Source organism: Sceloporus undulatus, chromosome 3 (genome assembly GCF_019175285.1).
Source record: "Sceloporus undulatus isolate JIND9_A2432 ecotype Alabama chromosome 3, SceUnd_v1.1, whole genome shotgun sequence".
Taxonomy (NCBI): Eukaryota; Metazoa; Chordata; class Lepidosauria; order Squamata; family Phrynosomatidae; genus Sceloporus; species Sceloporus undulatus.
This window is the reverse complement of record NC_056524.1, coordinates 99,730,342-99,756,558: the sequence shown is the minus strand read 5'-3', so window position 1 is coordinate 99,756,558 and position 26,217 is coordinate 99,730,342. Positions and strand designations below refer to the sequence as shown.

At 37.9% G+C, this 26,217-nt stretch overlaps 1 protein-coding gene across 4 annotated transcripts in view; it reads right to left on the bottom strand.

Annotated features, from left to right (window-relative positions):
* The window catches only part of UBE3A (ubiquitin protein ligase E3A), a 41,315-nt gene that overhangs the window by 1,194 nt on the left and 13,904 nt on the right, over positions 1-26,217 (bottom strand). Inside the window, exons 3-13 of one of the 4 annotated variants that reach the window (XM_042458027.1) lie at positions 24,848-25,011; positions 22,391-22,505; positions 19,002-19,046; positions 15,894-16,204; positions 11,801-13,065; positions 6,816-6,960; positions 5,758-5,963; positions 4,588-4,752; positions 2,563-2,718; positions 2,399-2,472; positions 271-414 (exon numbers count right to left, since the gene is read on the bottom strand). In XM_042458027.1, the coding sequence (XP_042313961.1) occupies positions 271-414; positions 2,399-2,472; positions 2,563-2,718; positions 4,588-4,752; positions 5,758-5,963; positions 6,816-6,960; positions 11,801-13,065; positions 15,894-16,204; positions 19,002-19,046; positions 22,391-22,410 (2,531 nt within the window). In that variant the 5' untranslated portion in view covers positions 22,411-22,505; positions 24,848-25,011. The remainder of the gene's footprint in view (positions 1-270; positions 415-2,398; positions 2,473-2,562; positions 2,719-4,587; positions 4,753-5,757; positions 5,964-6,815; positions 6,961-11,800; positions 13,066-15,893; positions 16,205-19,001; positions 19,047-22,390; positions 22,506-24,847; positions 25,012-26,217) is intronic. The other 3 variants (XR_006102927.1, XM_042458029.1, XM_042458028.1) reach the window with 3 other exon arrangements.

Sequence of the window (26,217 nt, the reverse complement as noted above, 5' to 3'; positions counted from 1 at the left end):
CAGGAAAAGAAAAACCTAAAAACGAGCAGACCTCCCTCTTACTTCTTCCTCTGTCCTTTCTCCTTGTTGGCACGAGCCTAACAGAACTTTGGATAAGGCAATTCTCCTCCCTTGCCAGTATGTTTTTCTTAGCCAAGTAACAACATTATTTAATATTAAAACCCCTCACCTGTGCACAGATTGAAAACACAGCTGCTTAATTACACTTCCAAATAATTTCTTTTTTTTTTTTAAAAAAAAAAGACAGACAATTTACAACAAATTATTTACCGTTCTGTGTCAGGGCCATTTTTGGCTATAATCATCTTTAGTTTTCCAAGTCCTCCTACTGGTGCTCTGTCTGTGCCTGTTGTAAACTGAAGGAATAGTCTTTTTTGCTCATCTGTAAATGCATGGACAATTTCCCAAAACTCTCTATTGAAAGGAAGATTATAAAGTATATTAAAAGCTGTACAAACATACAAGTGACAGAGTACTGGTGCAAGTGATACTTCATATTGTCTACAGATAACCTGGATGAAACTGTGCTTCTTATAATTCACCTCAGAACTAGCCAATACAAGCACAATGTATCAGTATGTTATTTGCTTTTTCTCCAAATGTCCCAATACTATCCAATAGCAACGGAACATAAATGGATGCTTCTAAATGTGCATTACTAGCTGAATGATATGTGGACACTGTATTCAATAGCTACAACATTCCATTTAGCAGTGAACAGTGCCCTGGTCAGATGACCGAAAACCTTAATTACTCTTAACAATTAACATATATAGATTTGCAACTGAACCTAAAGGTATAATGTACAATCCTTAGCCAAATGTATCCTTCCCAATGTGAATTTAGGTTTGCTGACAGTCTAAATACTTATCATGGATTTATGCAAGGATATGAAAAACATCTCTTGAACAAAGACTAAGATTTAATCTTGTGCACCCTCATTTGTTAAAAAAAAAAAAAAGGAACGCTAAACAAAGATCCCCCCCCCGAAAATACATACAGGAGGTTGGATTTGAACAGATGTCTAGAACTTTCCAAAACCAAAAGAAAACAGTTACAGGGCTAAACAGTATTTCTCCATGATACATGAAGTGAATGACTACATGGCATCACTAATTAGTCCAATTCCATAGGCCAGTTTGCATGCTATGCTGAACTACATTTTAGCACTACCTGTATGAGTCAGAATGAGCCCAAGCCATGTTTTCCCCTTTCCCCTCTTACAAGAATTGGTAAGAATGGAACTGAACACAAGAGAAGAATACTGATTGTTGTTATATTCAAACCAGTTTATTGTTTAAACTTAGACTTAACAAAGGATTTACAATGTAAGTGCTGGTCTACTTCAGATATCTAGTTACAAGAAAGAGGACAGTGCCCACCCGTCTGTTCTTCTAATCAGAACTACCTAACATCTCTTCTCTCAGAACTCTTCCCAGATGCCAGAGACCTAACATATACTCACTAGCACTTACCTGACAGATTTATTTGGGAATGGTTGTTCTTTCACTATTAATGGCAAGCTGCCTTACAGGTAATGTAATCAGTACATTATGCTGATGTATTGAACCTTCCCAGATAGCCATGTTGATTACAGAGCTGAGGTTACTAGTATGTGAGACATGACAAGGGGGGGGGGAGTCAAACAAACTAGTTTGGGGATTGCAGGATAAGGCAAAGATCATTATTGTGAATGTGTGTGTGCATTATTATATGACCTTAATACAGTGGGATTGATCAGAAAATATTTGGGGAGAGTGCCCACTATCCCTTCAGTCATGTCTGTACATGCCATTCATCACTTTATTCATTGCATTACATTTACTATTTTAGCCACAGGGTGGATAAAAGAGCAAGATACATAGATCTAAATCCAGAGTTAGGGCCGAAACAGACAGCCTGTAGCTGGCTCTGAGGCAAGTGGTACATAAATCTTTAGAGGCCACTTGCCCTGGAGCTGTTGAAAAGCTGGCTCCAGCAGCAAAGGGGTGGCTTTTTTCCGCCCCAAATAGGAGTGGATTTTTTCTGTTCTTATTTGGGCTGGAAGCTGGCTGGATTGGAGCTGTGATATGTGGTTGCCGCGTCTCCTACCTGGCTTTCTCAGGGGCAGCTTGAAGCCATCCCTTCAGGGCCATCTGTTTTGGCCCTTAATCATATTTCGAGAAGACTTTTAAAATAATGACTAACTTAAGTCTAACTGAAATCAGCAAGTCAGCTCTAAATATGACTCAGTCTGGATCCAGTCTAAAGTAAAATTTCAAACTGCAAACCTTTAAATTGTGCTCTCTCTGTATGTGTTTCAAAACTGATATATATTGCATTATATTTGGAATTCACATCATTTGTTTTGAGGCATCTATTTTCTATCTGCATCCCTAGAAAAACGTACACCCCATACCTAATAATAAGAGAATCTCTGGTATAGCCACCATCATACTCTGTAGTTTCTTCTAGGGCTTGAAAGTCTAGATTCTGTAAATAAAAGACACAATGTCAGCATTCAGCTCTAGGAGCAAGCAACAAGATCAATTTATTGTCCTCTGCACATTTAAGCTGCCTTACCCTACTTCCGCAAATAAGCAATTCAATCTCCTCAGGTCTAAATAAATATTTTAGGGGAGACTCGTTGGTTACCATGTGGAATCCTCTCCGAAAGGCCTTGAATTGCTTCTCCACTGATTTGTTGAGAATGTAGTCAGAATACAGATTGACAAATTCCTGTTCAATGAAAAGAAAGTAATGCCAAGGTGTATAAACCTTTATCTGAAGTGGCTGCAAAATGGAATGGGAGACCCTCCCCGCAAACCAGATATTGATTTTCCTTGTTTAATAAACAGTGGTCTCAAATAATGCAGTCAGCCCTATGTATCCACAGGTTTTATTATCCACAGATTCAAAAATCCATGGTTTGAAAATATTTAAATAGATATAAATTTAAAAAAGCAAGTCTTCATTTTGCCATTTTATATAAAGAACACTATCTTATGATGCCATTGTATATCATGGGACTTGAGCATACATGGATTTTGGTATCCATGGGGGTCCTGGAACCACATCCCAAAGGATACCAAGGAGTCATTGTAGGGAACATGTATTTAAATAAATAAATAAGTTGGTAATACTTTTGAAATCCTAACCAATTTTCAGGCTTTTAAATATTCTTTCTTAAAACCAAATACTGTATATAACTGATTATAAGTCGAGAAATTTATGCCCCAAAATTGACCCTAAAATCCCAGGTCGACTTCTGTACCAGTCAATACACAGTACTGGTTAAAAAGGTCGTGAAACAAGCACAGCTGTGATACCTTACTCTTCCCGCCTCGAGGTAGGAGTTTTTGTGTGTGAGAAAGAGTTTCCCAAACTGATTTGAAAGCCTTCTCTTTCCATCAAAGAAACACCCCATTTAACTCCACTTCATTCCCTTTCCAGTCCAATTTGAAACCCTTCTCTTTCCATCAAAGAAACACCCCTTTTAGCTCCACTTCCTTCCCTTCCCAATCCGATTTGAAAGTCTTCTCTTCCCATCAAAGAAGCACACCATTTAACTCCACTTTGTTTCCTCCTCAATCCGTTATTAAAACCTCTCCTCCAGCCCCAGCCTTGCTTGGTGGTCCAGAGAAGAAGGAAGGATGTAAGTGGTGTCCCCCCCCCCCCACTTTCCATCCTTGGTTATAACCTGCTTACTTTTTACCCTCAACTTATCCATGGGCCATATCAAAATCCATTTTTACCCTGAAACCTTCCCTTGATTTATACATGAAGTTGACTTGTACACGAGTATATACGGTAGTTTACTAAACAAGCAATCTAAAAATGTTTGATATTCAGCACAACTTCTACAAGATAGAAAATAATTTAAAATCTAGCCAAATCAGAATTTCTCTCAAAACCACTAGCTATTTTTTCTAAGGTAGCTCTCATGTTTTTAATTCCTTGCCAAGGGAAGCCAATCTAGCCCTGTCCAATGACTGACTGCTAGTAGAGATTTGAATTCATACTAACCTTGGGCTTTATAAATTTACTTATGACCACTGTAGATCTGCTGAATTTGGTTCATCTCAATGGCTATTTTAATTTGTTGCACTGCTCTACTTTTACATCTTTATTGGCAGCTATACAAACGTGCTTAATTTGCATGATACAAGTCACAGAAGTAATAGTCTTAACACACTATTTCTACAATAGGTACATAAATAATATTTACAGATTTCTGATTCTCATTGGCCCAAGTTATCTGAAAACATTCGAACACTCTGCTGAGAAACTGTCAATTGCCATGTGATTTCTTTGTCCCCTATGTCAGAATGAGGTGAACACTTTCAAACCTTTAAAAGTCCATGCAACAAAGCAGAAGGCAATCATCATTAGCATAAAAATTATATGCAATGTCTGTGCAGAAGTAGTCTTACAAACGCAAATATGCTTCAAAAATATGCAAAAAACTCTAAAGACCTCTCACTGCCTCCCTGACAAAGAGAGAAAATGGAGATTTCTCATTTCCATTCTGAGGACAAGACAAGCTGGATTTATATCCTTATTCTACAGTTAACACTGCACAACTGAAGATGTGCCCTGTTGGATTACCTTTCTGTTCTCATTTGTAATAGGGATTTTATCTCCATTTTCCTTCAAATCATGCATCATTGGATTACCAAAGAGATCCGTATGAGATATTTGGAAGGTTATCATCATATCATCTTCCACACTTCCCTCATACTGCAACAAGTCTCTTAAGCTTTGATAGAGAACCTAAAATTGAAAAAAAAATTACACAACTTTTAAAATAAGCAACCAAGCTGATAATTACTCAGTCTGGATGAACACTAAGAGCCAAACTAGAAGTTAGTCATTCACACCCACTCTTTTAGGAGCCTGTTTTAAAAATGAAAAGCAACTATAGCAGGGTATGAGTTTGTTCAGAGAACCTGCTGAAGGGGAGTGGATAATTTTGGTTGAAAAAAGCCCTGTGGGAAAAAGGTTTAGAACACCATTTGCCGAGTCCTCTGATCAAATTCCCAGCCTCCCACAGCTTCTTTTCATTTAAAGAACGCACCCATGTTGTGAGACTATTAAATACTACTGCATGTGTAACATTTAGTCCAGCTCTTCTTGTGCAAAGCAGCATTCAATTCATGCAGAGTTTTGTGACACAAAGCTCAGCAAGTGCTGGAAGTGTAGTCTAGCAATTGTAAGCAGCAGGAGATAACTCCTCTTCTAAATGTGCAAGGGAAGAAGCTTTGTTTCTTTTAATACTTGGCCTCTCATTTCCACACAGATTTCTCTGGGACTCACCAATATACTGGTGATAAACTTCAGGGACAAACTATGTAACTCTGTAGTACAGAAACAACATGATTCTTACTGCATTTTAAAGACTAGAGACATTTTTGGATATAAACCTTTGTGGACTGCAGCCACTTGTTTTCTTCACTACCTTACACTGTACTACATTATACTTAACAGGCAAATACAAGTTCTAAAGTTCACATTATGTGAACTTTCACATGACTGAGCTGCTACTAGCAGAGCAGCAAAATAGCATGAGCCATGAAGTAACAAGTTAAACCTTGCTTCAGCCAAAAATGACTGGACGAGCAAATGTTTTCTCAGACTAAGGGCCCTGTTCTGAGACAATAATGTTTGCAGGGCTAAAATCAGGATTGAGATAATATATATTTGAACATTCAAAAACTGCTCTATTGTGAAATTAAAAGTGCATTACAGGATTTCAATTGGAAAAAAATTTCAACTTACAGGGTGAGAGTCTGCCAGATCACGGAAAGTTCCTTTTTTGCCCATTAACTTCCTGTAGACCACCATTGGAAAATGGACATCCAGAATGCAGTTGTTATAAATGGCCAGACCCAATACAATCCCAATCAGTGTAAACTGTCCCTCAGTTTCAAAAGAGGATGGGTTAAACCAAAACAATTTTGTAGATTCATCATAAGTGAACATTCCTGTAAAAATTAATTTAATTTATTAATGATGTAAGAAAAATCACAGAATAGCAATCTAGTTTCTAAGCTATGAAAGCTTCAGCTGAGAAATCGGTCATTTGGTCAAAGCTTCAATTTACAGGAGAAAAAGTACATTCAGTAGCTTCATCTATAGTCTTAAAGAAGCCACAATTTATTAAACCAACATCTACTTAAATCCACTTTAAATTAACAGGGCTTCAGATAAAGTGATCTCATGTGTTGGCAAGATTCCAAGTGCACAGAATTCTACAGAAAGCAACCAGAGGTTTGTGCATGCATCTTGAAGCACCTCTTATGTTTTTAGAAAAGTCACCCAGTACGATTGTTCCAGAATTTTTCTATCACTTCAGAAAGCACACTGGGAAGGGCCAGTCAAGGAGAAACTGCACGCTTCAAAAATCTATGTCAAAGATTTTTCCCCCTTTGTCATAACAACATTTCAGGCAGATGATTAATCGAGAGCTAGCTTTCTATGGGAAAGGCATTTTTGATGCCTTCAGAACTAATCCTTGCCTGTGTGCTGAAGTGATGTAGTTCCAGGAGGGATCATGTGATTTGCTGAACAATCTTAATATTGTGAAGAAAGCCTGGGAGCACAAATACTAACAGTTAATAAAGTAGAACAAACACACTAGTAGAATGAACAGAATTAAGACAGAAACATTCCTTAGATACAAAAATTAGCAGCCTTAACAAACATATCAAATATACAGTCTGCAAGTAGGAAAGATGGATTCTCTTAGCATTTTATTAAAACAGAAGACAAGCAGCTAGGAATGAAAAGTAGAGATATAAACCACCCACGGAATCTATTGAAAGCTAGTTACATACCAATATCTGGGTTGAAGATTTCTTCTACAACTAGCTGAAAAAACTCTTTGGAAACTCCTCCTTCATCAACCCCCTGTTCGCCTTCAAATTCCACATATAACTGTTTTTTCAAATCTGCTGGATTTTCCATGGCAATCATTTCTAACTATTGGATGAAAAGAAAATATTTCTTTAGTGTGTTAACTTTATAGATCATAACAACATTGGTTACATTAAAGAAGTCTCTCTCTCTCTCTCTCTCTCTGTGTGTGTGTGTGTGTGTAAAAGCCACCATTTTAGTTTACAAATACCTTTTAATGGGCACACTAAGAATACTGCAAAAGTAGTTGGGAACAAGTGATTCAGTGGAACAAATACCATAAGAACCTGTCATAGAAATGTTCATACTCCATTAGTGAGAACAGCAGGGGACATAATGAAGTTCACAGTGAGGGGGTAGACAAGGTAACCCACTTATGTATGTCTCATCCTATTCAGGTGGCTAAGACAGAAGTGGGGCAAGTCTCTTAGAGAACCTGTGTATGAGTGAGGATTCTGGACAAAGAATGGCAAGAGGCTTCACAAGTTATTCTGGTGGCCTTTGCAACCAAGTAGTCTTTCTGCTAGTTTCTACCTGCACAGTTTTCACCTTGGGCTCAGAGTACAAGAAGGTATAGCTGTCCTGAGTTACTACTGCCAATCTTATTATCCTGTTCTACCACTGCACTGGTTTCTTTGTGCAGACCCTCACTCAGACACACAATGGTTTTATAAAATGGGTTTGATTCCCTGCTTGGCCATGAAACCCACTGGGTAACCTTGGGCAAGTCACATGCTCTCAGCCTCAAGGAAGGCAATGGCAAACCTCCTCTGAACAAATCTTGCCAAGAAAAGCCCTTGATAGGTTTGCCTTGGGGTCGCCATAAGTCGGAAGCAACTTGAAGACATGCAACAGCAATAACAAAGCCCTGATGTAAAACAACCCATAAGTTCTTGAAGCACACTATATCAGCGTAACTTGGAAATTGTGGACTGACAGAGTCATCACGGACTATCAGAAGACATGGCTATATACAAGGTAACTATTTAAAAACCAATACAACTCTCAAATGCACATGTAGACTAGGCATTTTTCTAGCATGTCAGTCAAACTGCAATATAATTATGGCCCTGGTTAAACTGAGCATGAAGTGTATGAACTGTGGCACTTCTGTCTTCATCACAATAGAACTGTTCAATTTTTAGAAAAGTCAATAGTCTCAGGCAGTGATTTAGCTCACAAGTATTTTGTTGGTGTAAGAACTAATTAAAAACATATCTTGCGAGAAACTCATGAACCAAATGAATCCTCCATTCTGGTGGATACACTCATTTAAAAGATAACATGCAAGGTGTTGAAGGTTCTACATCAATCTAGATTTCAGTAATATTTTTACTCTTTTATTTATTTTCTACCTCCCTCTCCAAGCTGGAACATAATGTGGCTTACAAAAATTAAAACAAGTACATATAAAAACATTTATGGGTGAAAACATACAAACAGTTATTGTCAAAATGTTATTAATATTTTAAATTAAGAACTATTAAAAAGGTAGCCTTAAAAAGCAAGGAATAAAAAGAGAACAACACACAATTAAGAGACTCTTTAACATAGTAAATGTTTTTAATCTGTTGACGGGAGGACAAAAAGGAGAATGGGCTGCATCAATAGAAGCATAGTGTCTAGATCAAGGGAAGTGATAGTTCCACTCTATTATGCTCTGGTCAGGCCCCACCTGGAATATTGTGTCCAGTTCTGGACACAATTTAAAAAGGATGTTGAAAAACTGGAGCGTGTCCAAAGGAGGGTGACTAGAATGGTGAAGGGTCTGGAAACCATGCCCTATGAGGAACGACTTAGGGAGCTGGGGATGTTTTACCTGGAGAAGAGAAAGGTTAAGCAGTGGTATGATAGCCCTGTTTAAATACAGTACTTGAAGGGATGTCATACTGAGGAGGGAGCAAGCTTGTTTTCTGCTGCTCCAGAGACTAGCACCCGGAGCAATGGATGCGAGCTCCAGGAAAAGAGATTTCACTTCAACATTAGGAGGAGCTTCCTGACATTAAGGGCTGTTTGACAGTGGAACAAACTCCTTCAGAGTGTAGTGGAGTCTCCCTCCTTGGAGGTCTTTAAACAGAGGCTGAATGCTTTGATTGAGATTTCCTGCATGGTAGGGGGTTGGACTGGATGGCCCTTGCAGTCTCTTTCAACTCTATGATTCTATTATTCTAATGCTAGTCTAGCCTCTCTAGGAAAGGAGGTTCACTGTGGCAAGAATCATCAAGAGGCACTGTTCTGCCTCCCACCAGATGTGTCTGTGAGGGTGCCAAATGAAAAAAGAGCCTAAGCTCATACAGACAAATGCAATCATTCTTTCCTGTGGAACTGAATGGTATAATGCTTTATAGGTAATCAGGACTTTGAATTGTGTTTGGAAACAGATTGGTATCCACTACTATTTATTGATCTGGCATTTAACAACACCTTTTTAAATATAGGAGAAATGGGTTACAGCTACCTAGGCTATCTTGAATTGGAGGAGTTTGGAAGATATCAGCACCTTGCAGCTCTTTCCTCTCCTGTGTTTTTCTTTTATGCGGGGGGGGGGGGGGGGGGGGGGTCCGGAACAGATCCCCTGCATAAAGAAAGGGTGCACTGTACCGTGATATAATTTAGTGAGTGAACTCAGCCTCATGATTCTCATGATTCTTGCCTTAGCTGATATTGTTTTAACTATCTGTCATTGTTTAATCTGACCACAGTGTATTCTCAAGATCACAAAGTCTATAAGATGAAGCCTAAGAAAGTCTATAAGCTGAACTCTAAGTCCCTTAGGTTGCATGGTCAACAAGCTATGGCTGAAAGATGAACAGCAACTGGCAAAGTTGGAGCTAAAACACCACATCTAAGGTCTGGAATTGTACTTGAGACAGCTTTAAGTGAGCACCATGGTTTTTCCTTCAAACAATGCAACATTATTATTAAAATGAGATATTTGGAGGGTTATCATCATAACTTCTTCCACACTTCAGACACAACAATCTAAATTTTACATAACACAATGCTCCATTTTATTTGCATAATTAATGCACAGTAATTCTAATGAAAACGAGTATGGAAATGTATTCACTGAAACATAGATTCATGTCACATCAGTTGTGTTCCAGCTGCACAGATTTCAGCTCTAGCTAAACTGCAAGAGGAAATAAGCTCTGAAAGTTATAGAAAAGATTCAATGACTCATGGCCTGTCATAAACAAGGCTATTCATTTAGGCACCCATAGTCATTATGTAGCATCTCCTATTAATCATTCTGGAATTCAATACAAAGGTGCCAGACTACCTTGTTCACAGAACACATGAAAGCAAGAGTCCATTTCTAACAAGCAACACATACAGTAACCTTTGGACTAGTCTTGTAGAATCTGCCCTCCCGATGTCTATAGCTCCCATAACTCCATCTTCCTTCTTGGAAGCTTATCACACTAGTCAGTTGTTTCAGGCTGTTCTGTCTGGAAACCACTTCTCCTTGCTTGTAAAAGTGGTGGAAAGGAAACACACTCTTTTGCAACATCATGAGACACATTTATTCCTGCATCAGCTTTCTTACACTTGAAAAATAACAATACTGTTTACACCACCATGTTTTCTCTGCCCCCTGCTCCACAGTTATTATTCAGTTGAAAAGGAAGCCATAACTGTGCTTATATAATGATGCTATTATGGAACCACCCCTGTGTCCTGTTCAGATTGGGAAGATAACACACACTACACCACTTCCACAATTTTACTCTTTATGTATGCTTTAAAATTTTCCTGAACCCTTTCATTGCTCTGGCCATTAATCCTTAATAGTATTACAATGGAAATACACTATTACACTACTCCCCTTCTTCTTATTTTTTAAAAGATTAAAAAAAAACATATTGGAGAACTGAGAGTGAATGTGCAATGATTCTCCTGGAATATTTGGGAATCCAGGTATCTCCCCAGTGCTGGAGATCCCCAAAGAATCCCTAAGGAGGAGCAATGAAACCACCAAGCCCACTAGGCTCCCAATAATGCAATGAAACAGAATGAGACATTAATGTCCAAAGTGCTTCCTAAAACATAGCAGGATGGGGTCTTTAAGGGACTGTTTCAAGTGGGAAAAGAATCAATTTCAAACAACTCAGTTCAAGGGGGTATGCTGGCAGAGCCATTATGTTGGGTATTAAGCACCAAGCAAAGAAGGGACTAATGCAAAGCAACTGCTGTATAACAGCAATTGCTGTATAAGCTCCTTAGACTATTTATGATTTAATCAAATTCATCCAAAGAGAATAAAAGGTTGTTACCTCTGCATAAATAACCATGTCAAATAGGCTCTAAAAACTAAGCCTAACATAGTTACAGACTAAATTCAAATAAAGTTATGTGTAATATAGTTATAAGACAATGCCATTGAAACTGTATATTTTGCTTACATATAATAGGCTAGTATCACCATTTGTTTTTCTAGTGAAGGCTTTTTAGTCATTATTTTTTAAAGCTAACAGGTATCATATCAGAATATTATACAAACGGTTCTTAGGGAACTGTGTTTAAGGCAGCGGTTCTCAACCTGTGGGTCACGTCCCCTTTGAGGCTTGAACAACCCTTTCACAGAGGTCACCTAACACCTATTTCCCATGGACTTAGGAACCGAGACACCGCAATTTTATAGTTAGGGGTCACCACAACATGAGGAACTGTATAAAAGGGTCGCAGCATTAGGAAGGTTGAGAACCACTGGTTTAAGGAGCTGCAGGGCCAATCCTTCACACATCAGCATGTGACAAAGTGGCAGTGGTAGTTTTTACAGTAATTTCAGCAGATATAGTGTGTGCTGAACAAACCTAGGAGACCCATGTGGCAAAGAACTGGTTTCTAGCTATTTTCTTTTCAGCAACATTCAGATATTTTTTTCAATAATTATGTCACTTACCCGGACAAGTGCATCATCTATGATGTGATCACGTCTCACTTTGAGTCGCAAATATGGATTTAACTGCTGTCCTTGAACTAAACTGTAGAGCACCGTAATACGTCGTTCACTGTACATACGGATTCTGTTGTCATAATACAATCCCAGGTTCTTGGTAACAGCATTCAGTATAAAGGGGCACGTCATAAAGGAAAATTTGTTTTCTGTTTCTACCTTGAAGAATGTATAATCTTTGTCCATTTCCAAAACATCATTCAGTGGTTCATTGATAAACTCTTCAAAGGGGATAAGTGGTTTTCGGCAATCTATAGTTTTTACACCAAGTTCAGTTTCCAATGGGTCTACTCGAGGCCCTTTTTTATTCCTTCTTTCCTCACCTAGCAATTCTTGAAGAGTTAGCTCACTGGATTCTGGAATAGGCTCTTCATCTTCCTCTTCATTGTGATTTGTGTCCACATCCCCTCCTACTACGTTTGCATAGTAAACCATTTTTAAGCACTTTGAAGCAGCAACAATGGCATCATCATCATTCACTAAATTACGACTGTTGAATTCATTGCTTATGACTTTGTAGGTAATAAGCTGCTGAAAAGTTTCCATCATTCGTCGAATCTGGTCTGCGCTGTACTTAGACCACAATCTGACAAGTTTTGCTTGCGCTGCAAGGGGTAGCTTACTCATTGCTTTGCAAAACAATGGCAATGCCATTTCCAGGTACTCAGGACTATGAAGGTTACCATTTTCCATAACAATAATAAACAAGTTGAGATAGTTAGGATCTCGAGAGTACACATTATGGTAAGTCAAGTCACATTCCACATTGGGTGACAAGTACACAAGTGCATTTAAAAAGGCAGTTTCTATTTTTTCATTAGAAAGTAATCTATTATAGACCCGTCTCACTGCATCAATGTCCACAGAGACTTCATCTGGGCCTAGTTTTTGTAGGTTGTTATCCCCCTGTGTATTATCTCCTATTCTTGATGATGATGATGATGATGACGATGACGGTGCAACTACATCTTCTTCCATGGCAGAAGAACATGCAGCCTTTTCCTTTTCATCTTCATCTTTATCTTCATCTTTTCCTTGAAGAGACTTCAGTTCTTCTTTTGTATGTTGCTTGGCTTTTCGAAAACTCTGTACCAATGCTTCAGCACTAGAAAATACTCTGCCAATGACACGGATTAAAGGAGAATAGTCCTCTTTTTCTCTACATAGTTCAAGAATTTCATATACTTTTTCTTCTGTTAAGAAAGTCACATCTAGAAATTAAGAAACAAACCAGGAAAACCTTCTTGAACTTAGGTTAAAATACTTAAAATAAGGCATTAAAAGAGATAGTATTAACCATATTTTCAGCTAGGATTTAACAACATTTATACCTTACCATGACAGAAATTATAACACATGGATTGAAAAATAGCAGCAAATAGAAACAGCTGGAGTATGCATGCTCAAATCTTAGCTACAGAATTACAGTGGGCCTTGGTGCCTGCTGGGGTTTGGCTCCAGGACCCCCCATGGATAGCAAAACCTGTGGAGGCTCAAGTCCCATTGTATAAAGTGGCATAGTGAAATGGTGTCCCTAATATACAGTAGTAAAATCAAGGTTTAGTTTTTGGATTATTATTTTTTTGGAATATTTTCAAACTGTGGATGGTTGAATTCATGCATGCAGAATCTGTCGATACAGACGGCCAACTGTATAATATGCTATTGCTACTGCTGTCTGGATTCACTCGCTCTCTCTCTCTGCCAAAGACACAAATAATATAGACATAGAAGACAGGGGAGGGAGGAAGATGAGATCCCACAAAGGTGTCAGCCACAGTAAGTCTCAGTGAGTCATATAGGGTACTATTTATATGAGAGGGCTTTTGTACCTGAGTTATATGACAGGGCTTTAGTACCCCTCTTATTGAAGAGGAAGTAGCCACAGCACTTCTTACCCATAATGCAACACAGTATTATGGCAGCTATATGTGCCATCATAACTATTGTCAGGCTTCATCATGTGGAACAAAAATATGCCCAATGGTGTCAGAAAAAGCAGCTGTGTGGGATCTGATCCTGGGATTAACCTTTTCTCCCATAGTGTTTTACAACATACTATCCTGAATTAGAAAGCCCAGAATAAAATCCAGAAAGATCAAGATTTTTTTTTAATTGGAAAACTGAAATTATGGGGGAGGAGGGAAATGAATTTTAGAAGATATTCTTTTAGAATGATACTTAAGGTGTTCATATATTTACTTTCTGATCCTTCCCATTCCTGATCTTGGCATCCTTTTCTGAAATGTTTATGTGAATGAATGTTTTATGTCTCCTTGACATTATGGAGAACAGGAACAGATAAAATAACTTCCCAAGTTTTATTAATGCTAATGGCTTCTGCTGTTTTCCCCCCTGCCTGCTTCTGATGAAGCAGAAAACCCAAAGAGATTCCTTACAGCTCAGGACCTTGTATCTTCATTTGCAACAAGCACACACAATTTATTAAAAAGGGAAATCAGTTTATAAGTATTATCTCATTGATCTATGCTTTTAATATATCAAACACAGTAATTTTATGCCAAATAAAATGTATAATTGTATTATATTACACACAGCATCTATTATTTGCGATTAAAGTAATAAAATGTTTTTCAATTAGATTTTTTTTATTTGCCTGAAAATTTTCCCCAACCCCTCCTCCTCTTTGGTTTGACAATTTCTGGAAATTTTACACCTCTACCCTGAACACAGCAATCTCTTCTGATTTTAAAATATAAACAAGGTCAGACCTAGCTGGCACTTAAACTGAAGACTGCTAGAGAATACCCAAGATCTCCAGGTGGGCTAGAAAGAATTTTCCTTTAGTCAGCTGTACAGGACTTGACAGATTTGATAAGGCAACTCCCAAGGTGTCCTAGAAAAAAGGCTCCCTCCCTGTACCTGCTACTTGCCCCATTTTATTTAAAATTAAGATCAGGGCAAATGGGGATGTGGTAATTTCAAATGAGCAAACAGCACTGGAGGAAGAATTTGACCCTTTTTCATTATCATCTTGATCAAGACTTGAAATTCATTTGGCTGCATTTTGTATACAATTACTATTCCATTGCTAAGGGCCAATGATCTATAGACATTTTGAAATTTTTTTTAGGTCTGAGCAAGTTTGTTTTAATTAAAATATACTTAGAAATAAAAGAAATGTAGAAATGAACTGACAAAAGAATTGCAACTACTCCCAGGAGGCAGAATGTTTTAAAACCACTCGGTAGCCTGCTAATTCCAATCACTAGTTTTGAATGAAGGACCAAGATGCTAATACCTGATGCTATCTGTCATACAAGGCTTTCATTTTATTGCCTCACATCACCTATGAAGTGATATAAGCCTTCATAAAGGGGCATGAAAGTTTAGCTTTTATTTATACATTTCAAAATATGGGTACAATTTCTATTATCTTCTTTCCAACCATGCCAGTTAACAGAAGATGGCAACTTAACTACCATATTTTCTGGCATATGACTTTTTACCCCGTCTTATATGCCGGGTTGTGTTTGGTGGCCTCCACAGAGACAAGCAAATGGCATAGCCACCTCTCCGTCTCCAGGGGGTCCTTGCAGGTTCCTATTCCAGCAGGCACTGTGGCTGGGCTCTCTCTTTCTCACCGCTATTGCTGGTTTTGGGAGCTGGAAGCCGGAAAAGGTGGCAGAGAAGCGGCTCTAGAGCTAGTTCAGCGGGAGAGGGATGGTTGGGCCGAGGGAAAGAGCCGGCCCCTTATGCCTCGCCACCGCCGCCCAGGATACTCTGCTCCAGCGGCTTCTTCTGCGGCGTCTAGTGCCCTTTTGGGTCGGACTACGTGAGGCCCTATTGCCACTTGCAACACCTGCCTTCCAGGCCTCCACAGAGGCCCCCTCAAGCCAGTGCGTGTGGGTGCCAGACCCCCTTAATTCGGCCTATAGTAGGCCAGGGCGCTGCCTGCACATGACTTGGGGTCGTCTTATACGCCCAGTCGTCTTATATGCTGGAAAATACGGTACTCCAGCAGTTGCTCTTTTATAACTTTAATGCAAATCTAAACAATGCTGTCCTCATGCCTTACCTTTAAAGTCATCTCTTGGGCCTTGCATTTCCTTCTTGTTCATTTTTCTGTCAGTGCAAGAGTTGTTATGGGCACCTTTGGAATTGTTTTCTAGATAAGCCGAGCTTGTTCCTTTCTTGGAGGGATGAGGATCACAGAGTTTTGCATTAATCTTATAAAGCTCGAGGGCTTTAATGGCTGCTGCATTGTTATCCATACGAAGAAAAGTTGGACAGGAAGCACAAAATTCATTCGTGCAGGCTTCATTTCCACAGCCCTCAGTTAACTGATGGTAATAGCGTTCTATTAGATGCTTTGCAGCTGCTCGCTTCCTGTACCAGACAAGCACAAGGATTAGTATGGCTTTCATATACAAGCCCATTCAAATAATCAGCAAAAGCACAGATTAGTGAGCCTCTCAAGTAATCGCTTTTAAGTTAAGAGCTATTATGCATCAGGAGATTCTGAAATGCAAGATGCAACTGTTAAATTATCCAATGCACAATGTGGCTTCTGAATGTGTCAAGTGGTATGCTAGTTTTTATATGTATAATATAAAATATAAATACAAATAAAAAAATACTCCAATCTCTTAGTTCTTATCCAAGTTAAACATTTAAATGCAAAGTCATTTCAGCAGATACTATTTCAATATTGGAAGTCAAAAGTACTAAATTAAGTCAGCATTTTCATTTGAAAAAAATGTCATTCAGTAAGTAGGTGTACTAAACTCTTATTATCCCCTGTTCTTGGATACACCAGCTTAAACCCAGAACCACAGCATGGATCAGGTGTCTCAGAAGAAAGAGGGAGGTAGTCTTCCCTTCTATCACCCATAGCTTCTGCAGTGTTCTAAAGAGCTGATCACAGATTTATTATTAAGGGACTCATTTGTGAATTTCAGTTGGCTTATACTTAATGCTTCAGCTTAACTGGCTAGCAGAAAAATTTCTACTAGTGTTATTCTGACTTCAACTCAAAGTAATTTCTCAAATAAAAGACAGACCAAGTATTACTAGGATCATCCCAATCCCCTAATCAAGTCAAGACCAAAGGGCTTGTAATTCTTTTACACATGACAACTTCAAATAAATTGTTTAGTAAAAATGGTGTCTAAAGTACCAACCTTACTATGCTAAGAACATAAATGCCTAAATGCAACACCAAGAAGCATCAAAACTGCACTATGCAGATATTTGTGACATGGTCATGTAAGAACATTTCACATGCAAGGGATATCCCATGGCAAGATAATGTTATTTGGTATTAGTCATGCTTGTAAGTAATTTACACTGTTAAAACACACACATACACAAAGAAAAATAAAACAACCTTTAAGTGTTAGATTTGTATAATTATCTCCACAAAATTCTGCTTTAAGCATGTTTTTAATTCCTCCTTTTAATTAACTGCAACTTTACAGATGCTTTTTAGAATAATCATACAGAGAAGCAAGTGAGCTAAAAAGACAAATAGAATCAGGCATGACTGATTTATTACTTCAAGACAATTTATATCTCACCCATTTATTGCAATCACAATACTGTGGGTAGCTCAGGAGCTTTGTGCATTAATGGTGTCAAAAGTCATAGTTATGGTCTTTTATATGATTTGGGGCTGTTATCAAAACTACTCATGTGAAACTGGCTTGACACTGACAACTTCTGCTGAGATCCTGATCTGAAAACCTTCACTTTCAGAATTGTGCCTTTCCTCGAGATGGTCCGACGTATTTTGTTGGCTGCTGGCGCTATCTGTGTTTTTGCAAATTTCTTGTTAACTTCTTGAAAATTACAATCAGATTGAAATGAGTGAAACACTGGAATATAAATCACTTTTGGTGGTATATGCAACTTGCGAATGCTACAAATAATTAGTTATCTAGAAAATTAAACAACAAGATTCTAGAGCCTTCACTTTCTGAAGGAACTACCCTTCTCTTCCAATTTACCTAGTGTTAGGAGATGACAACATGTATTGGCAATGGTGAGCAAAAATAATGGGTCTGACAATTATACAATCATCCAGGTATTTTTAGTCTTGATGCATTTCAAATACGAATTTTAATATTATTTGAAAGAATTCCTTATACAGTGCGCCCTTGACCCCCCCTGCAGATAGGAAAAAACGCATGACCTTAAGGCCCATTCTTTTCAAGGGGCATACACTCCTGTTTGTGTCGCTATGTGTGCACATACCCATTGAAAAAGCCAGGGCTTGCTGTCTGTGGAAGCTCAAACCATGGAAGTCAAGCATGTGATTGATGCGGGCGTACTGTAATTCTTAAATCTAATATACTTGGATAAAACTGATACATTTATCATATGTTTAGTCACTAGCAGTTCATGTGAAACTCCTCTTCAGTTCAGTACTGATGTTCTAGTGTAATGGCTCCAATCCTTGGTCCCCAGATGGAGGCAGGTGACAATTCCTGAACCTCTCACCAGTGGTCATGATGGCTGGGGTCTCTGGTAGCTGAGGTCCTTAAAAAAATCTGGGTACCTAAATATGGGTTCTGTTGTTACAAACAAGTTAATTCCATGTTATTTCAAGTTAATTTAGTTATATCTTTAGAAAACAACCCAGGTTATTCAAATGTATGTAATAACACAGAGTTACTAACTTGTAGGTTTAGCTTTAGAAATTAGATTGGTTCTAAGTCAACAATTATGAACACGGAAAGCAAAAGCATAATGAAGTAAAGTATTTACATTTATTCTACCCATGCCATGATATAGAATTTTCTACATCATTAAAGACCAAAGAGATCAATGGTAGCACACACATATTTACATATATATACAGTATATGTGCAAAGTGGTATTTTGAAGATGTCAACAGTATGCCATCAAAACATTGCTCAGACATTGTTCTATGCTAGCCTCTGCTAGAATTTCTTTTTGAAAAAAAGCTTAACTCCCCCCCCCCACCCAAATATTTACAGGAGATTAGAATTCCTAATACAACAAATTTTAGGCAGTATACCAGGTAGTTAGAATACTGAACAATGTACCCGAAGTACAACTTAAAGGTAGTTGTTAAAGAACTGCAGAAATGCAACCCTGGTATTGCATTGGGCTTTAACACAGAATACCAAATGCAATCTTTTTGAGATTCCGTTATACTTACATTCGGCTAGCTTCAATGTTTTCAGAGTGAGGTTCTCCTGGTGATCTGAAAGGTTTAAATACAAACTTAAGTATGTATGTAAGAGGAAGGTTTTATATCAATATATTGCGTGATGTCAATATGCTATAAATATCTTCCTAGAAGGTAGTCCTACCAACTTCAAATGGAAGCATTTTTTTGGTACGGTAAACAGCTAAAGAAGTACATATACATGCTGTATGTATCAGTCACATCATATCAATCACAATCATTCACTTTGAAACTTTGTTTACAAGCCAAGCAACCCTGTCAGAGAAATGATTTTCAGTAAAAATAACATTTCAGAAGAAAAATCAAAATACCTGCTTTTGCGTGTTACCCATAACTTTGGGAGCCAAGAGGCAATAAACATATTCTGTTAATAAAGATAAATCTAATAAATTAATAAAATGGTCGGGGTCCCCACTTTCCAGTCTTTTTGGTAAAGTTATTTTACAGTGGGATCTTGTTATCCACTGGGGTTTGGTCCCAGGATCCTCCATGGATAACAAAATCCATGGATTCTCAAGTCCCATTAAATATCATGGCATAGCAAAATGGTGTCCTTTATGACAAAATCAAGGTTTGTTGTTTGGAATTTATACATTTTGGAATGTTTTCAAGCTGTGCACACACTTGATCTTAGCCAAAGGTTGAGAAGTGATTGTTTTCAAGCTGTGGATGCTTGAATCCGTGGATAAAAAATCCGTTGATAAGGAGGGCTTCTACCTGCTCCAAACATGATAGGGCAGCCTATAAATCTAAATAAAATACTTGAAAAAGAAAACCGGGGCTTAGACAATTACAGCAGATTATCCAAATTCTAAAGTGGTTATATAAAAAATATCAAGGGGGATGGGGAGATTGAAGTACCTTGTGCAAATCAAGGGAGTAGGAAATCAAAACTGTCTCTAGTATTGATGTGAGCATATTAACTAGTTATATTTATATATCTGCAGGAAATGTGTGGTAAACTGATGGCAGCTACCATGACAGAGGTGCTAGTGTAGATGCCAGCTTCTATTTATGAACATTCAAAGAAAATTAAACATTGGATGTGAGTGACAGAAACTCGTGCATCAATCTATACTTCTACAATATGACTGAAAGATCAAATGTCACTATCTTTTTTTCTCAGAATGAATAAAGCACAGCTGAAACTGCCCTGAAGAAGAATACACCCTCTGATGGGAACAGTTTTCAGTTTAGTTTCTTTAAATTACTGATATTAAGAACTCTGGTTAATATTATAACTTTGATTAAACTGAATTAGTTTATCTGGATAAATTGAATTCAAGAGTGGATGAGGGCAAATGAACTAATGGTTAGTTCTGACAAAAAAGAAGTGATCTGGTGAATTACAGAGTAGATCACAGAATACTGATCTTGTGTACTGGATGGGGTTATACTCCCTCAGAAGACACAGGGTCATGGTTTGGGTGTACTCTTGGAATCAAGCCCTGATCACATTTTCAGATAAAATGAATGCATCAACTATGTCCATTCCTAGGACTGTGTGAATTGGGCTGTATCCACACTGCAGAATTAATAAAGTTTGACACAGCTTTAACTGCCATGGCTCAAGGCTATGGAATTCTGAGAATTTTAGTGTGTTAGGCCTACCAAGCTGTCAATAGATACTGACCACTCTTTCAAGCTCTCTATAAGTCTCTGCCAACTAAAATTAATCTCCGAGGGGGATGAGCAATGGGTCAGGTTCCCAACTGGAATTGGACCCTGGGTTGGTACAGGAACACGTGTGCCATTGCTCAACTACCACTGTACGCCCCTTACCTTCCTCCTCTGTTGCAGATAGTGAGAGGCCCCTGTTGCCTCCTCTGATGTTGAAATAGGGCATCTGTCCAGGTGGATGCAGCCAGAAATCCTCTGTTGACATCAGAGGAGTTGATGGGTGGGGGGCTTCTAACTAGTGGCAACAGAGGGGCCAAGGGGTACATGGGTCATCTGGTCTGCCAATGAGCTTCTGTGAAGCCTCATGGCAAACAGCAGGTCATATTGACCTGTGTTTATGCTCTTTAACAGATTTGTCTGGTCTACTAGATCTGGGGCCTGATTATTGCCCATGGCTAGTGGCCTGCGTTGTCCAAACAGGATGATACGAGGCTGGGGGAAACACAACTGGGGGAGCCTTGATTAGGCAGGATATAAAAGGAAAAAATGATCTGCTTTTTTGACTTACATTTCATATTAAGAATTTGGCTAAATGCAGATTTCATGGTTTCAACACCAGTCACCTTTTCTCCTCCATCTCCCCTCTTGTTTTGTTTACCCAATTAAAAGGTTCTTAAAACTTGCTTACCGTTTTATGACATTTTGGTTGCTCTAATAAAGGTTATTGACCATTTATGGAGTGTGGATCTTTGTTTTACAATATTTTACATTTATATGTTAAGTGCTTATTAAAAATCATTGTTTTAAGCTGAATCCAAATTTTGCCACTCCATTATATTGCCAGTCCCAAGTTGCAGCTTACTTGAGTAATACTAAACCTTATATTAGAAGGGACCATTTGTGTATGTCATTAGGTGCCAACAACCCCATGTTTGTAGAGTTCCAGAAATGCTGCTAAGTATATAACATCTTTTTAAAATTAAGTTATACAGAGATCAGAAATTCTGTGTTAAAACTTTATTCAAGTGTTGGTTGGATCCAAGGTAAATTACATCTGCTGCTTAAGCAGAAGTTTTTCAATGCAAAATATGACATCAAATTTAAAGGATACAGAAATGTTGTAGAACTACAAAGTGACCAATAATCTGTGTAAAACCTACCAAGGTTTATGGTCATTTAACATGATTTCACTAGATATGCCTTGTTTTCAGCCCTGCAGAAAATGTGGTCACAACACAAACACTAATCTGAACACTGCAGCATGAACTAGCAATTTCAGAAGATGGCTCACTTCCAACAATCCTTGGAGCAACGTCTCCATTCTGCAAGCCTCCACTGCAACTCCTTATGGGAGAAAAAGCAAACGTATGCAAATATGCTTGTTCTAAGCAATATTACCAAGTTTCTTGAACACAATCACTTCTTCTGCAAGCTATGAGTATCTTCAGCAGGATAACATGAGGTTTAAGCAAATCTATTGTGAGTTTTGACATTTACTGAACTAGAGGAAGTCTCCCCTATGTAACAATTATGGGATTTCCTCAGTTTAAAGAATATTAACATTGAAAAGAATACAGAAAGGACAGTCAATCTAATTTAATTCTCTTGACAATGTCCTCCTAAAGAATGCTAACTAAAGCAATTAAAAAGCAAACAAACAAATCAAAGAAAATTCAAATCATTATTTGAAATAAAATACTCCTTTCTTTGAAATTACTGTGGATTATCTTGGCATTTACCTTTTACAAGCTGTGGCCATTCGGTGACATTGGGGTGATCACAATTTTGTGCCGTTGATTAAAAACAGGTCTTTGCCAGTCCTCCTCTGCTGGGCCAAGCATAGGCTTAAAAGTGCTAAATAAATAAATTTATGCTTCATTAAATTTCCTTGCGAATCTATTTCAAACTAGATAACATACAAACAGTTGTGATAATTAAATAATAAATAAATAAATAAATAATTCAAATTTTATTTCTTTCCTGCTTTCTGCCAGGCAATCAAAGCGGTATACAACAAGTTAAAATAGATTCATATATACATAGTACCCCCCAAATAAGATTAAACAATATAAGATTAAAACTAACATGCTAAAATATAATTAATCCAAATACTAGGGAACCGTCTAATTAAAAAGATTGTATGTACAGCATTGTGTAAATTTACAGCGCTTCATAAATAAAGATTAATAATAATAATAATACTGTAATAATAATAACCATGGGCAGGGTTTGATAAATAGGAAGTCTTATTCGTGGCCGAGTACAGGTATTTTATTCTGGGAAGGCCTGCCGGAAGAGATCCGTCTTAATGGCTTTTTTGAAGCTCTCTAGATTGGTAATTTGACAGATCTCGTCCAGCAGGCCATTCCATAAATTGGAATTCCATAATTAGCTAATCAGATAAATATTTGTTGCTAACATAATTTTGTCTCATTCATTTTTTCCTGCATCTCATTTCACCCAATCCAAACAAAACTGAAATAGTAATAGCCAGCAAACCCTGTCCACTGCATTCAGCAATGTTTGGTCACTTAGGCTTGAAGCCTTGAGTTTACTGCTGCACTCAGAGACTTTTATTGCATCTGTGGCTCTGTGTGCTTTCCACCCACTGATAGTGTTGGCCTGAAACAAAGGGGCAAAAAGCGCTGCCTTTGGGGCAATCTGGGGGTGTGGTGTGTAGATGACACATGCCTGCGGATCGGCTGGAAGCTGTGCTGAGGCTGACCATTGTGGCCCATGCCTGGCTGCAAAAGAAGCAGGAAAAACATGCTCCTTGCTGGCAGTCCATTCCAGACCCCAACAGTGGCCAGCCTCAAGACTACCGTGTCAGGTTGCCATGGTCCCACACTGCTGGGGGTTCAATTGTGGCTGGAGTGGCCAGAGACTTCTGCAAGCCACCAGTCTGTTTGACCCCATGTAGAATTCCTTCTACAGATGGTCATCCTTAACAGTTCAAATGTTTAAAATAATCCAAAATTTGATACTTGCCTTCTGACAGTTACTTCACACCAAATGACTCAGTAACTGAATTTGTTCTCTTCTGCACTTATAATCAATTCAAGGTGCTGGTTATGACCCTAAACAGCCAATGCACCTACAGGACACCACCAGCCCTACATACCACTATGGCACCAAAGTGTGTTATCTTCAGTGCATTATTTATGTGCCAGCTTGGGATAATAAGGAATTACAAAGATACGTTCTTGGTAGATAGCCTGCAATTATGCAGTATTTCTAACTTTGACATCTGCTAAAGGCAGAGAGTGAAAGCATTTTCTAACGGCCATATTTGACCTTTTATATACTATGCGACTTTATGGCTAATAAGAGAGGTTGATGGGTCAAGTTTTATATTTTAAAGAAGGTGATTCTGACACTCCTGCTACAAACCATCTTTACATGTTTGTAAATGTTTATATAACCATTATATATTATATATATTAAATAAACATTACATGTTTATAAAAATTTTATAATATGCTTACATGCATAATACATATGATTATATAATTTCATTAAAAATATTTCCACACTAGGTCAGATTTATCAGATATTTAGCCTGTTACTATAAAAAAATGTACAGCATGCTACATATAGTACATTCACCCAAGTTATATTTTTATGTCCACAATCAGTTAATGGGGATGAAAGAACTTCGTTTCCTTCTCAGACTTAGTTTTGTAAATATTATGAAAGAGCTGGTATGTAGAATGCAGACTCACAAATGAGAACAATATAAATACTGTTTATGCTGTAATAATACGGACTCTGCTCCTACTGATATGAGGTGCTTAATGTGCAAACCCCTAATGGTCAAATGGTTTTTAGAGCCCCAAAAGTCCCTTCTTGGGAAGTACTTGTCATGACACACCTTCAAGTTGCTTAGTATCACTTAATGTATATTTTTAAGTGTACATTTGAAACATCTTAAGCATATATTGAAAATATGTATTCAATCTGCAAATACATTTCTGTATCTGAAAACGGGCTACAACTTCCTGCTAAGTGCACGCTTTGTGGTGAGTGGGTTTGCTTCCATTAAGTGTGCCATAGACCTCCCTTTTACCCCCATAATTAGGTCTGATTGCAAATATTCTTCAGAACATTCTACAGGTATATAATGCAATTTACAATGCTTGGACAGGTCTCTTCCGTATGCCTATTTGTAACTGATATGTCTGTTTCAAAATTTTTACCTTTCAACTGTTTCCTGTGATCTGGCTTCACTGGTATAAGATGTAAGGCTGATCTTCTACTCTGTCATGTCGTTGTCAACCTGTGATTATTCAGCAACACTCGTACCCACAGCACCCCGAGGCCACCCATTGGCTTTTTGCTTTCCAGATGAAAACTTCCATTGCTGAAACGGAAGCAGTTAATGTCTTAACCTACTTCCATTATCTGAGCTTGTCTGTGTTTAATTACAAAAAATCTATATTCTTAGCTTTAAAAAGCCTACTTTTTCATGGTTTAAAAACCAACCTGAAGCATTTTGAAAATCAGAAATTTTTAAAGTATAAAAATGAACTGGATAAAGTGAGAAAATCAAAGATTTACTTTTGACGATCTGCAGCTTTCTAATGTAACATGTACAATTGTTTCAAATTTTGTGACAGGCAGAGGAATATTAGATTTTGTAGAATAATGGAGCAGCAGCAGAACTGCAGGGACTGAGGGCTACTTGAAATGTGCAGGATGCCTGCTGAATATTACCTATCCTTGACAGTTCTAAGTTCAATTCAGCCTTCAAATTTCTGTGATTAAACTGGATTCATGCATTTGCTGTGGGAAATGAAGCTTGTTACTATATTAAAAAAAATAAGAGATTAAATTATCACGATTTCACAATAGCTGACACCCTATATTATAACCACATTCTTTGTTTTGTGTGGCATGTTTCATAACAATATGTTTCTTGGGGTTTTTATTACTTGAACAGATTAAAGAGGATTTATTAAAAGTACTATCAGAGTTATCTAGTGGTGGACAGACTTCAGGTCTGGGGTAAAAATAACTGCTTTTTAAAGCACTCCTTTGTCTATACATTAAAGTAAAATGCAAAACAGAGGCTCAGGTGGCAGACAAACCCACAGGATTAAAACTCAGGCTACTTCTGAGTACACTCAGCCCAGAATTTTTTTCTGTATCAGAACCGAACTCACAATGCATTCAAACAAAGATCAACTCCTATCTTTCCTCAAACTATCTTAATCTCAGTAGTCTAATTTCTTTTAATAAATCCTGTGGATGTTGCTATTGTTAAGCAATAACGAGCTATAATTTCTTGCAATCTGTGCAAACCACCCAAAGACCTACAATCCAATCTTGATCTATTGTCCAGCAACCTTAGTTTTTGCCAATGTTAATAAACAAGGGATTACTCAGAAAACGAAACAAAACAGGTCCCTTTTTCAACTCTTGTTTCATCAGTTACAAGAGGTTACACAACATTTTGCTCAAATGGACCTAGTTGTTATTTATTACTTGTCTTCATTATCTAAACGACATAACCCAAAGTTATTTTTTTCATAGCGTTTACCAATTTACAACTGGCTGTTCTTTATAT